The sequence below is a fragment of the Sesamum indicum genome, linkage group LG9, assembly GCF_000512975.1.
Source record: "Sesamum indicum cultivar Zhongzhi No. 13 linkage group LG9, S_indicum_v1.0, whole genome shotgun sequence".
Taxonomy (NCBI): Eukaryota; Viridiplantae; Streptophyta; class Magnoliopsida; order Lamiales; family Pedaliaceae; genus Sesamum; species Sesamum indicum.
The window spans coordinates 5,635,062-5,648,671 of record NC_026153.1 but is presented as its reverse complement, the minus strand read 5'-3'; the positions used below and the strand labels follow the sequence as shown (position 1 = coordinate 5,648,671).

The following is a 13,610-nucleotide window of genomic DNA, read 5'->3' as shown; positions in this document are numbered from 1 at the left end:
TACTTGGATGGATCTCCTAGTAAATCAGAAATTGAGAAAGTTGATGTGAAGAAACGTAAAAAGTTGGTCAATGAAAATTTAGATCCAACGTTAATCAAAGAAACTCAAGTCGCTGTTTCTAAGGGAGGTAATAGATATCAGACACTAACTGTTACCTAATGATGGATCTTTGTTTTGCATCTATAATTGTTCTCAGTTCATTGCAGTTTCTTGTACTTGGATAAGCATGTTGTTGTTGAGATTCATCTAGTCAAGATTACCAAAAGATTCTTATGCAATGCAGGGCCTTCTACAATGGGAACCTCTAATCAATCTCAAATTAATCCAACTTGCATGTCTGGTGGGCGCTCTGTTGGTGCTGAGGTTTCTGCAGGTTCATCAGACGGAAGAATCGTCTCATCTAATGATCAGAAAAGCCTGCAGGCTTTCCTGCAAGGGGAAATGACGAGACTATGCCAAATTCTTAAATTTTCGGTATCAAAGCTCCTATATTTCCTTGTTTATACTTTACTGTATGGGAGTTATGCTTGTTTATCAGCTAAATAAACCTATGGGGTTCATGTACATCTTGCTTTAGTATCTAATGTGTTACTTCACTCACTGATCTTCGTGGCACTGGAAGGGTGATTCCATCTAACTCTTCACTATTCATGTTCCAGTAAAACATTGAGAAGTAAAATGACTCTTCTGTTTGGCAAACCCCTTAAGCTTGTAATAGCTTCTGACTAGGAAATTCTTCTTCTGATAACCATGTAAAAGTAAGTAACCTCTATTGCCCTCAACTAGGACAGTTGAGGATCTAGTCATTTGTGCACCACTTCTTGCAACCAGTGTTTCTAAAAGGTACAAGGCATTTGGTGAGAGAGAATCTTAAGCTCTGGGGCTTATGCTCCATGAAATTTCATATTCAATCATCTTTAAAAATTTAAAAATAGTTTAAGAATGGTAAGCCAAACTATCAAGAATGTAGAAGAAATATATTGAATGAAAAATTAAGTGTAAAATGCCTAACAGTGATACTTTCTATATGAAGGAAAATTAATTGATAGCTCTTAGGTCAGTAGAAAAATAATAGAAAAATTATTTTCTCAATATTAAAAGCCATGAGATAAATAAAAAAGAAATTTAGGAGGAATTGCAATAAAATAAACTAGAACTTTTATTATTTTTTGAATAAAATGAAACCTGATAATACTAGGGAAGAATAAAAGAAATGATACGACGAATAGCACGGTATGGATGTCTAGTCTAGGGGAGGACGAAATCCGTGTAAAATCCCTATAAAGCTAGCGGGTGTAAAGTTTCTGAAGATTAATGGAAGTGAGAAATTGTTGTAAGAGTGTTTTTTCTTTTTTTTATTTTTATATCTGTTGGTCTTTTATTGGTTTAGTAACTTTGAAGTTACAATGACTATCAAAATTGGCTTTTACTAATGGTAAAATTTATTTTAATTCACCCTGCACTGCGGAACATGCCCACTGAATTTGGGTGGTCCAAGGTGTATGGCTCAAGCTTGTACGCCTAAAGTGCCTGAGTGTGTAGTCTCATGAGATGAATGAATGTTTTCATTGGTTAGAGGCTTTTCCTTAAGCACCAATCCCAGAGCACATGGTACAAGTGCATTTTGAAACGTTATTAGCAACTTCTTGTTCGACATATGATCTTTTCTTATGCTTGGGAAAATATTCATTCACTGGGTGCGCCATTAAACAGCAGCATTAAGATTGGTAATGTTCTAGAATCATAATAAGAAAAATTGTAAGGGTTAAACCGGCCTCCTGAATTTTTTCTCCACAACATGAGGTAATTTAAAAAATAAAAAAGGAAGATCCAGATTTGTTTATTTTTTTTTCTGTAAATTTGCAACAAGTATCGCTGGACAATTTAAAGAGGTTGGTTTTGACTTAACCTGGTGAAAGTACGAAGTTCTTAATACCCTTTTGTATTGTATGCGCCCTCTGTAATGGTTTAGCATCTTTGCGTGCGGTGCGATTTTGGATGTATGTGTTCCAAGTAAGAAACTGCTCCTTTTTGTTTTTTCATTTTTCTCAAGAAATGGGTGTTGATGAGTTAGAAACATGATGCTCTTTCCCGGAAGACTTGGTTCTGGAATATACATGTAGTGGAGGCCTTTCATGTAGTGGAACCTTATATATAGGTATCTTCATATCGGTTTATTTTGGAGGTTCTTATTTTATTTGCTTCCTCAGCTGGCAATTGAGTTGTTGAGTTGCATTGGTGAGTGTGATTGTAATTGGCTTTATCAGTTGCTTTATGGACGCCATAGCAATCATATGGATTGATCTATTGGTTTCTGACTCTTGTAGAAATTACCTCTTCGGTAATTTGGCTCATAGATTGGACTCATGGTTCATACCTTTTGAACTTAGTCATGTGAGATTATATATGGATAGATGTCCAGAATGTTGACTAAAAGCACTGTCACACATCTTCACCATGGAAATAAATAATTAACTTGCATTTCTTAGCTGGAATTCATGGGTCTCAGTCTTGGGCGTAGCTAAGATGTCGGAATGGAAGTTTTGACCAAGATATCACTTGAGACCGCATTAGATAAAAATACTTGATGGTAAATATTGATTGATAAAAAGTACAGTATCAACTGGAGAGAACAGTACTTGGAATCTGTTTCTAGATGCGAGTTGATATTGATGAACTGTGAAAAGCTGTGTTCTGTCCTTTTTCCATCTTGTCCACTTGTGAACCGTTTTCCTGTTTGATGGGTCTTTACACATGGTTAACTTTCTGTGCTTCCATCAAGTTTATGTACATCTTTTGTTTACTAAACTGTACTAAAAAATTCATTTTCATCTGAATTTCATTTTCTTTTAATTAGGGATATGCATTTACTTCTCAAGATTAATGAGTTTGAAGTGAGCGCTATTGTCTAGATTAATGAGTTTGAAGTGAGCGTTATTCTCTAGATTAATTTTTGTACCTTGGTGACATGTTCGTTCGTTGTTCTTTAATGAATTTCCTTCTTCATTAGTTGCTCTCTGATCTGTCCACATGGCCTCAAATGCAGGAAAATGTCACTTGTGCAGTGAGAAAACTTTTGGAATATGTCATAAAAAATCACCATGTCAACAGTGAATCACCACCAATCGTGCAAGCTTTCCAAATATCTCTGGTTAGTTTCTTTTCAGAGGATATCAACAGATATCTGAAACAGGAATAGATAACATCTTGCATATGTTGCCCTTACTGCTTTACTTCTGAATGCTTCTTATCCAATTTTATTTTGATATAAAACTATGTCTTCCTTAGCATCAGTGTTTTAAAAGGCTTTGGGCATATATCTACATGCAAATTATATTGATATTCTTTAAAGATAAGTCAATGTATTGAGAAATAGTAGGAAAAAGATTGTGAATAAATATGAGTTGAGGTCATATCATATCATGACCAAGAAAGATCCAAATCTTCAATAGCTAGTGAAACAATGGAGAAATTACAGAAAAGCTATTTGCTTAGGGTTTGTTTGGTTGAGGTGAAAAGTGGATGTATAAGAAAATTTTTAAGTAAAAATGGATGTATAAAAAAAAGTTTGGTGTTTGGTTTAGGGAGAATAGTTGGAGAGAAAGTAAAACTGGATGTATATAAAAGCCCTCCTAAGTCCACTTTCAATTCCGTCCAACATTGGGCGAAAAAGTGAAAGTATAACGCTAAAAAGACAAAAAAGTATATATTTTGTTTTTATTTACTCTTTACCCATATATTTTCCCTCCGATTCTTTTTTCCTTCCCGCTGATAATTAATTTTTGGAAAAAGATAACCAAATTTCCTGGAAAACTATTACGTCGTTGATTCTTGGTAGTAATTTTTATTTTATTTAAATTGAATTAGTTTAGAATAAATGGATCATTTGATGAATAGTTTTCTTAATAAAAAATATTTTTGCTCTTGTTTGATGAATATTTGTACTAATAAGATTTTTAAACTTATTTTATTAAAATTATTTTAGTATGATATTAACTTGTTTATTTTCTAATATAGAAAAAAAGAGAAAGGGTTAAACAATAAAATTACAAAAATAATTGTTTTCTGCATAATCTATTTTTCTCATACCAAACAAAGGCAAGTATTTGAGATTACTAGCGTTCCAATTATACCAAACAACTTGAATAAAACTATTTTTCTTTCTGGTCCTCCTTGTCTTTTCACTCCTCCACCCCCCTTTCACTTCCCTTTTTTCTCACTCGAACCAAATGAACCCTTAATATCAAACCATGAAACAAGTAATTGCATTCTTTCGAAGATAATAAAATATGTTTCATTTTAGATAAATAGGAATATGATACAAGGTCAATATAAAAAATGATAACCATGTAAGCAACTAGCAGCCAAGAAGAGGACAATTCCTAAGCTTGAGAATAGATATGGAAAGAAAAGTAAATATAGTGGAGAAGAGTAGAAGAGGGGGATTGTGGAATAGAGTTATATACTTCCAAAGTTGTTTTTTCTCTAACTTCTTCTGCCCCCACTGCCTTACAGATCCTACCTTGTAAAATTCCTAGATGCAATAAACAAGGATAGTTGATCACTAGGGAGTTCAACCACTAGTACCCAATCCAACCGATTGCCTAAACTAAAAATAACTTATTCCAGAGGGATTGGAAACAATAGATCAAAGATAGATGCAAACAGCGCCAGATTGTTGGATGATGGTGCCTGAGAGAGAATTTAAGTTTGTGATGGTTGTTTCATCATGAACCTAGTCGAGAAGACTCTCTAAAGTTGGAAATAGTATTCGTTCCACGTTCCTCTGAGCACATGTCCCATGTGTTGGGGACAAAAGGCATACACCCAAAGTGTCTCCCCTATGAACTGAATACTTGAGGCGTATGCCTCATGGGTCAAGTGCTAGGTTGCATTGGCCATAGGTATTTTAATTTCTAGATTGCCCCACCATCCACCGGTTCCTTTTCTGTGCTCTATGTTTTATTAACTTGTAGAACCTGCTGCACAAAACTTGATCCTTATCTCCCTTTTGTTCTGCATCTTTTGTATTTGTATTTCTGTTGGGCGTTCGCGTGATGACTTAATAAGCTACGCTATATAAGAGGCATGCTCCTGTTATTATCAACATATAACTTAACTACGAGGGATTTTCAGGATCAATATGTAATGTATGCTTTTATAATCTGCAGCTTTATCCCTGTGCTTGAGAGTTAAGTTTCTTCCTCAATCTCCACTTGGTTTCATTTTGCCCTGCTTTATGCGTGCATGCATATGTGCATCTGTTTCAATGGGCGTGGGTATGGTGAAGTTTGTTCATGCCTCTTGTGTGATCTGTCTTCAATTATGAAGGCCCTTCTCATTGAATTGATTAGCGTACAATAGAAAGATAACACTGTTGTGAGATATAACTACTTTGGCCTCGGGAATATGAACATCTTCTTAAGATTAATCCATTTTCAAGATCTTTTCTGTAAAAGCTTTTCTTCAATTACTAGTATTTTGGTTTTCGGGAGTGATGGTGCTTCTAATTTTAAACCTTGATATGCTATGTCCCAGAGTGGACACATATATTATTCAAATTGAAATGAAGAGGCAATTTTTCAGTTCCATTCTTAACCCCAATCTGCTAAGCAAACCATGGTACCAATATGGAGGAAACTGAAATAGAAATCAGGAAGAAAGGAAGCCCTCGAATTAAAATGATGAGGCTACTCGTGAAATCCGTACTTACCCATAGCTTACTAAGCAAGATAATGAAACAATGAAATCTGGGTATTATAGTAACATATAAAGGAAGACCAGATCAAAATTTTGATATCCTCCAGTCCTCCTTGCTTGGGAATATGAAGGAAATCAGTGGTGTATGGGATGAAATCATTTTTCTTAAAAGATTCTGTTTGCTTGTGTGATTTTGAACTCTTTGTTATGTTTATATGTGTATATTATCATTTTATGAAGCTTTCTCCTCTTATACTGATATTCAAAGGTACATTCGAATGTCTTCGATCGTGGCAGAACTTAAGTATATATATTTACCAAACATGATAGCTAAATGACAAGTTTTGCACATATTACATCGTCATTGTCTATTTATTAAGCAAATTTCTTACAGATTCTCAAGATACTTTTCCGCAGATATAAGTAGTTGGGGAAATAACATTATTCATCTTGTAATTTAAAATTTTTTCATTGTTAGTCCATTAACGGCAAGATTCCCACTTTTTGTCTCGTAATTTTTAAAAAGTAGCACTTTTGGTCTCATGGCTTTTTTCCGTAAGAGTGTTTCATGGAAAAGGCTACGTGGCTGTTAATTTCATTGGACCAAAAAGTGCTAATTTTTGAAAGTTATGGGGTTAAAAGTGATAAGCGTGTAACTAATAGGATCAAAAGTGTTAAGGCCCTAATTGCAACATGCTAAGCACGACATTTTCTGTTAAATGTATAACATAAAGGAGTCGTAGAATCAAAAGTGCTACTTCTTAAAAAGTACGGAACAAAAAGTTAAGAGTCCCGTAATCAATACTAGTGAAGTACACTTGACTTGGTCATCATTTCTTGTGGGTTGGGAATAGAACAATAATGTGCAGCACTATTCTTCTCCTTTTCCTTGGTCACCTCGTGATGCGCTCATACACATGCATATTTATGTTCTATTGTTGTACTGAAGTATCTGTTTATGCTAACCTTTTATACACTGTTCTAACATAATAGGATTCTTTCTGCTTACTCATGCCTGCCCTAAGAGATTCAATTATACTTTTGCTCTGCTAGTGTTGGATTGCAGCCTCAATCGCAAAAGAAAAGGTTGATAAGAAGGATACACTCATGTTAGCGAAACAGCTGTTGAACTATCAATGCACTGAAGAACAAGTGAACTCAGTTTATCTAAAGATGCGATCTCTCAAGAGAATGTATTTGCAGTGCCCAGAGAACACTATTCGCTCAGGAAGAGATGGCTTGTTAGCTGAAGAAGACATCAGCAAAGGATCATCAAAATTTGCTGATGAGGGGTCACAGTTTTCTTTGAAAATGGAGAATGGAGAAGACTCTGATATTCGCGAGGATGCTGAAAGACGGATCCTTCTGCAGCATGAACCGGCACTGAAGGATAAAGCTGCTGCAAGTGAAATAGATAGTAAGATAAACAAAATACAGAGGAAATGTGACAAGCGGATGAAGAAACTTGTACAGAAACACCAAGAGGGAATTCAGGAGTTCCACCGAATTTGGGAGGAGAAAAGAGAGAAATTGGAGACAGACCACAAATTAGAGTCGGCCTTTATTCGGTCTATACATGGTCAAGGCTCAGTAAGGATGGAAAAGCTCAAGCTATTGGACAATACTTTTGCTAAGAAAATGGAAGAACACCATCTCCTAAAGTATGAGGAGCTAAAAGTTCGTGAGGCAGAGCAATTAGCTGCTATTAATGAGGAGAGGCACAAAGCAGCTCATTGGCTGGCTAAAGCAAAAGCCTGCTCTAGTGAACCAAGTGCCGTCAATGGGCCACCACTTTGTTCTCAGTCTGAGGATGACGTTGGAGGCCATCAGCCAAGTACACTTGCTAAAACCACTGGCACTGGGAATGTTCGGCCCATGTTTGGGCAGCATGTAGAGGACCGAAATCCAAGTGAGAGATTTTGTCCAGAAGAGAACAATGTTGTACCTTCCATTACATCGACAAGTACACCAGCTGAGGCATTGGGCTGCAGAAATCCTGTTGGTAATTTGGTAAGTGTTAATTCCCAAAATAAAGTGGGGTTAATGTCCTTGGAAAGATCATCAATGCCTATGGTTGACCATCTTGATCAACCAACCAATTCCAATGATGTTGGGGAAACTGGTCTTCCGGACCTACCTGCTCCTGTGGAGTATGTTTCGGGTGAAATCCAATCAGTTGATCTGAGTGGAGACTGTCAACTAGAGGTACCCAAAACTGTTCCTAGTGAAGTTGTGGAGCATGTTCACCCTGTAGAACTAAGTAATGCATCTAAGAATGAGCCTGACAAAGGAAGAAAAAATGCTCTGGCTGTGACTGATGATTCAGTGGGCCAGAAAGATGGACCTGATGGGGCAGTGAGCAAGGGTTTACCAAACTCGGGAGAACTGTTGGTGCATTCAGAGCAAACTGTAGTGGTGCCAGATTGTAACTACTTGTTGCCGCAGCAAGTATGTGCTTTTTCCTTCCCTAAATTTTCTATATCATCTATTTTATTTCAGTCGTCATTTAGTTAGGTGAAAGTCAACAGATCCACTTTATATCATGTACTTTAGTTTATCTGTAAGCGCAATTCGTCTTTGCCATGGGATTTAGAGACCTGTTTTTCAAATGTGATGCTTTACTAAGAAATATAAGATACCTTATTTTTTCTTTCGATATGATCAACTATCCTCCAGTTCCCATTTTCCCATAATTTTCTCCACACAATGTTTTCAACTGAGTATTCTTGAGGATATGTATAGTAACAAGTTATATTGTGATAGGTAGAAGAAGATAAAATGGACCAAAGTTTGGTGTCTGCTGAAATGCAAGATCTAGATGCACCTGGCGGAGAAAATGAAAGTACTTTGCAGATTGAAGTAGAAACATCGGAACACGTTGACACTGTAACCCCCCTTCCATCCAATCTTGAAGCACCAGTAACTGATGACATTCTAACCACCATACGATCCAATGATGAAGCTCCAGTAACTGAGAACAGGGAAAGTCTGCATTCTGTGTCAGTTGTATCTCATAGCTGCAATCAGTCTCCAGCCACTGAGGACAATGATCAAGGAATACCCTCCTCCGAAACTGTGGGGCCTGGAATAGAAATGCTTTCACATAATTCTATTTCTCAAAGTGGGGAAAATTTGGAAATACATGGCAATCACCTTGATTTAAGACCTGTAACTAGTGTTGCTCGTGGACAAAGTGTTGAAGTATCTGCTACTCCCCAGAACGATGTGGCTATAGCCCAGGCAGTGGTGACTACAGCTGAACAGCTGAATCAGGGTGTTCTGCCACTGGGAATAGATTCAGTCCGTTTTCATCTATCTAGGTACCATCTTCCCCATCCCAGTCATCAACCGACGTCGTGGAATTCGACTCCATGTTTGTTAACAGATCCACTTCAAAATGAATTAGAGAGGATGCGCAAAGAAACTGAACTATTGGAGAAAAACCATGAAGACACGGTCAGTGTTTAATTTCTTCTTGGATCATATTCTGTCTGTCATTTCTGTGTTGACTTGTAATGTAGCATTCTCTCTTGCCGCAGATGTCACAGCTGAAATCTGATTGTGAGAAGGAGATACAGGAAATGATTTCTCAAATACGTAAAAATTATGAGGTGAAACTTCAGGAAAGTGAAGCTGCATTTAGATTGAAGAGGAATGAACTTGACAAGAACCAAACCAAAGTTCTTATGAATAAAATTTTGGCTGAGGCGTTCAGATCTAAGTGCTTGGATGTTAGGCCTCCTGGTCTCCCAGGTATGCAGCGAGGCATCTGATTTCTATGCAATAGTTTTCAGAAGCTCAATTCTTTTTCTCTGTTGAGAATCACCGTATCCATTTTGATCTTATAATATGAATTTGGAATGCTAAATTACAAGACTAAATCACATTAAACTAAAATGCTTAAGTTCCTAACTTTATGCTCCCCAGAACTTCCCGTCTCCAGATTTAAATATAATGAACCAGATTTCATGTCATGCATTATCTATTGATATAGGCTTGACAGTAAAACCAGGTTTGTTGTAATGCACGAGCTTTGATATAGACTGCTTGATATTAAAACAGGTTTGTTGTCTTTCTGCTCTCCAGATTTATAGGTCTAGAGTAATGTTGATTTTTGTTGCAGGTGCCCCATCCAGTTTCATGCAGCACCTTCATCAGGTATCATTGCCGCCTTCACTGAGATCTTCCTCTGTGGCTCCAGCTTGCCAACCGCCTCCTGGACAGCAGATCACTACACCAGCTGTACAAACAATGCAGCAGCTACCACCAGCTGTACAAACAATGCCACGGCCATGCTCTGTGAGATCATCTCAGGTCATTGGTCAAATTGTTGCTTCTCCACCTGTACAGGTTGTACAGAATGCAGCAGCTCTTTTCTCAGGCACTTCCTCCAGACCCCCAGTCATCAGTGCCATCACTCCTGCACGTAATCCTCGTCTCGGTGGGGAGATCCGTTCGCGAGCCCCACACCTTCAGCCATTCAGACCTTCTGTTGCCACATCCCTTCCTGTGTCACCATCAGTCTCTCAACTTCAACCGGAGCTAATGCTCCCGTCTCAACCTGAACAGCCACCTCCACCACCTAGGCCACTGCCACCAGCACCAAGGCTTCCACTAACGAATTTGGTTTCTCAAAATGGATCTACCCCTCATGGTGGACTACCAACTCCACCTAATCCATCTCCATCTACAGTTCGAATGGTAATGGACATGGATCATCAGCCTCCTGTACCAAGGATTCGTACTTCATCGCCTTTACCTGAAATTTGTTCTACTTTTCGTTCATTGGAACTATCTGACTTAGAAATCCTCGGTGATGTACAGGGTAACCAGACATCTGCTGTAGCAACAGATGTTGTTTGCTTATCTGATGATGACTGACATTTGGAAGCTGTTTAAAAGCATCCTTGGTGAAGTATTTAATTATTTCTTTGATGGTTTTTGGTGCTAACTAGGAAGATAGCTCACTGAGTAAAACAAGTAAGCTTATCTATTGGTCTCCACTAGGAACAGTGCAAGTGCTCGCTAAAATATGGTACATTTTCCTTCTGGTCTGAAATTATCTTCTTAAATGTGGACGGTGACTAATTGGCGGATTGTAACCCAATGAAGCGTAAGCTTATAGTTGGCAAATTTGAGGCCCACGACCATAGTGTAGTGCGTTCAAATCCCATAATGGCTATTTGTTTTAGCAGCACTGATTTGTCTACTATAATGTTAGTTGGTTAATAGTGAACTATTATATGATATTGATTTTGATGTGTTGATCTTGTTAAAAATTGAGATTTTTAATGTAATTATAATTAATCTACTAATGTGAAGTTATAAGAAGCTAGTGGAGTCCCAAATTAGATTTCAGATTATTTTAGGGATAATTACCTATACCGCCTGAAGTCTAGTATACTTCTGCAAGTGATTCCTGAATTATTGTTAATTACTCAAATATAAGAAATTAGTACTATAGAAGTAGATTAATATAAATCTACATACTAATGGGACTTGAGTCTAAAATCTTTTCATTGTAGGGCATCAATTTTACTATTTATGCCACAGCTGTTGAGCAATGCACTTAACATCTCTATGTTGTAGTTTTTAATTGCACTAAGTTATGAGCATTAATTTAATATGTATTTTAGTTTAATTATCTTATAGAAATATTGTACTTATATTTGGATAATCGTTATCTTATAAGACATATTTTTCATAATTATAAACATTACAAATACATGTAGAGACAGAATGGTCATTTACCAGACTTGTAAACATTACAAATACATGAGGTGTAAGAACTTTAAAGTCGAAGGTAAAATGAGTATGTCCCGAGTTCCGTTTAGATTTACAAATGGTGCATTTTTGAAAGGGACTTTGGTATAACTTCCAAACTTTGGAAAGATAAAGTGTATTTATACTATTTTGGAAGGTGTTTAAGTGTAACTAATACAAAATAATAATTACTATTATATTATTTATACTAAATTAAAAAAGAAAAGTTATTCTCACATATTAACATGTGTATATGACACACAATACTAACTTTTTGCTTGTATTGATAATATATTACCTAAGTCAGTGCCTATATGTATATAATAAACTTCTGTCATCTTACGTCGTTTTTATGTGTATATAGAATATAATTATTCATATTTTAAAATATATTATAAATAAGAATAAAATACATAAATCAACAAATTATTTTAAAAAATATATATACAAACGAACCAATTTAAGTTATTACTGACATAATAAAAGAACTAGTGTAGTGATGTTAAAATAATGATCATCTATACTAATCTATATTATATAAAAAGAAAGATATTTTTCTCTCACAAATCGCGATTATAATACCGCAACACCAATTTTATTGTGATTTCGATAATACCTTCAAGTTCATTTTCTTTTCTTTTTCTTTGTTGCTTTCTTTCTTTCTTTTAGAAATATGATGTATTGATTTATATAAATTTTTTCTTTAAAAATGTTATTTATATGCACGTAGGACGATGTGCCATGGCCACTAGTATAAAAAAAAAGACCGTTCACAATCACAAATGACGGTTAATGACATCGCTGCACTATTTTTTTATAAAGCCAAAAATACCCTTCAACCGATAGATAACTAATTTATTCAACTTTCAAATTATATATAAACTGATAAATTAGTTTTCATTCTTTTTTTTTAATGTAATATATTGATTTTTATATTTTACTGTTATTTATAACAATCATTTGAAAGTGCAAAAAATTATTTATTATATGCACGCACGAACAACGTGCCACAATGGCTAGTATTTAAAAATTGGTATAACGATGTCATCAACTGCCGTTTATGAGCATAAATGATCTTTTATTTTATTAGTATATATTTCTTTATTTTTTTGTGAAATGTGAAGTATTGATTTATATATTTATTTTATATTTTAAAACGTGAAAAATTATTTATTACATGAATACAGAACCACATACTAGTTGTTAAATAATTAGAACTTACATCATGCATACTAGATGATGAATCAATATTTTACTTGATGACATAATATTTATATCTTGTGATTTCCAATTCCCTAATACCATATACAATAAAATAAGGGCATAAACATAATTTGTATTCTTGAAGCCTTTACATTAATAAGCAGGTAGGGGATCAACCAAAATCTACTATATAGATTTGGTGATATTTTATGAAAGAAAAGGGGGACATAAAATTTACCAAAACAAGAATATTTGATAGAGGCAGCTAAATCAGTTGATCAAATCTATTTTGGATTGCATTTGTTTCCCAACTCCCCTTTGACTTCCAACTTCCCCAAACCCCTAATTGCAATCTCCAAAGTCCTAAACCTCAACAAAGGCTACTACAATGTATCTTTTATTATATAAAAAATATCAGATTAATAAATAATTAATACATCTATTTTTTTTATTAATTTAAATCAACTACATAACAGTATAATGTATTCTGTCATGTAATTAATTATTTTTTTTATATACGAATTATATAATAAATATATTATATTTATCATATAATTGATTTGAGGTAAAATCAAAATCGATTTGAATTAAAAATTTTATGATGAGGTATGATAAAAATTCTTTTATAAATGTTAGATTGTCCAATCCCAATATCAATTATATTATATGTAAGTATGTATGTATGTGTGTCCCACCAGTTTCCACTTTTGCCCCTCTGCACCTCTCACTTCATACATGCATAATTACTGCATACAGTTGCTAGACGACTTGATCTACATCAATTTTGGTTTGTCGATCCTTAAAGCCATTGGTTTTCGTGTTGATAGATGGAATAGAACCCACAAACCAAAAATATGGAGAGAAAAGAAGTCAAAGAAATACTCCAAACAACCTCATATGGAGATCTGTTCTTCGTATAGAATGTAACCCCCCCCCCCCCCCCT

At 35.4% G+C, this 13,610-nt stretch overlaps 1 protein-coding gene across 2 annotated transcripts in view; it reads left to right on the top strand.

Moving 5' to 3' along the window:
- Positions 1-10,635, top strand: part of LOC105170873 (helicase protein MOM1) — a gene marked incomplete in the record, with an annotated part of 22,494 nt that extends 11,859 nt beyond the window's left edge. For both annotated transcript variants that reach the window (XM_020696944.1, XM_020696943.1), the window contains 7 exon segments: positions 1-127; positions 284-474; positions 3,047-3,151; positions 6,754-8,148; positions 8,464-9,156; positions 9,240-9,453; positions 9,824-10,635. In XM_020696944.1, coding sequence (XP_020552603.1) covers positions 1-127; positions 284-474; positions 3,047-3,151; positions 6,754-8,148; positions 8,464-9,156; positions 9,240-9,453; positions 9,824-10,581 — 3,483 coding nt within the window.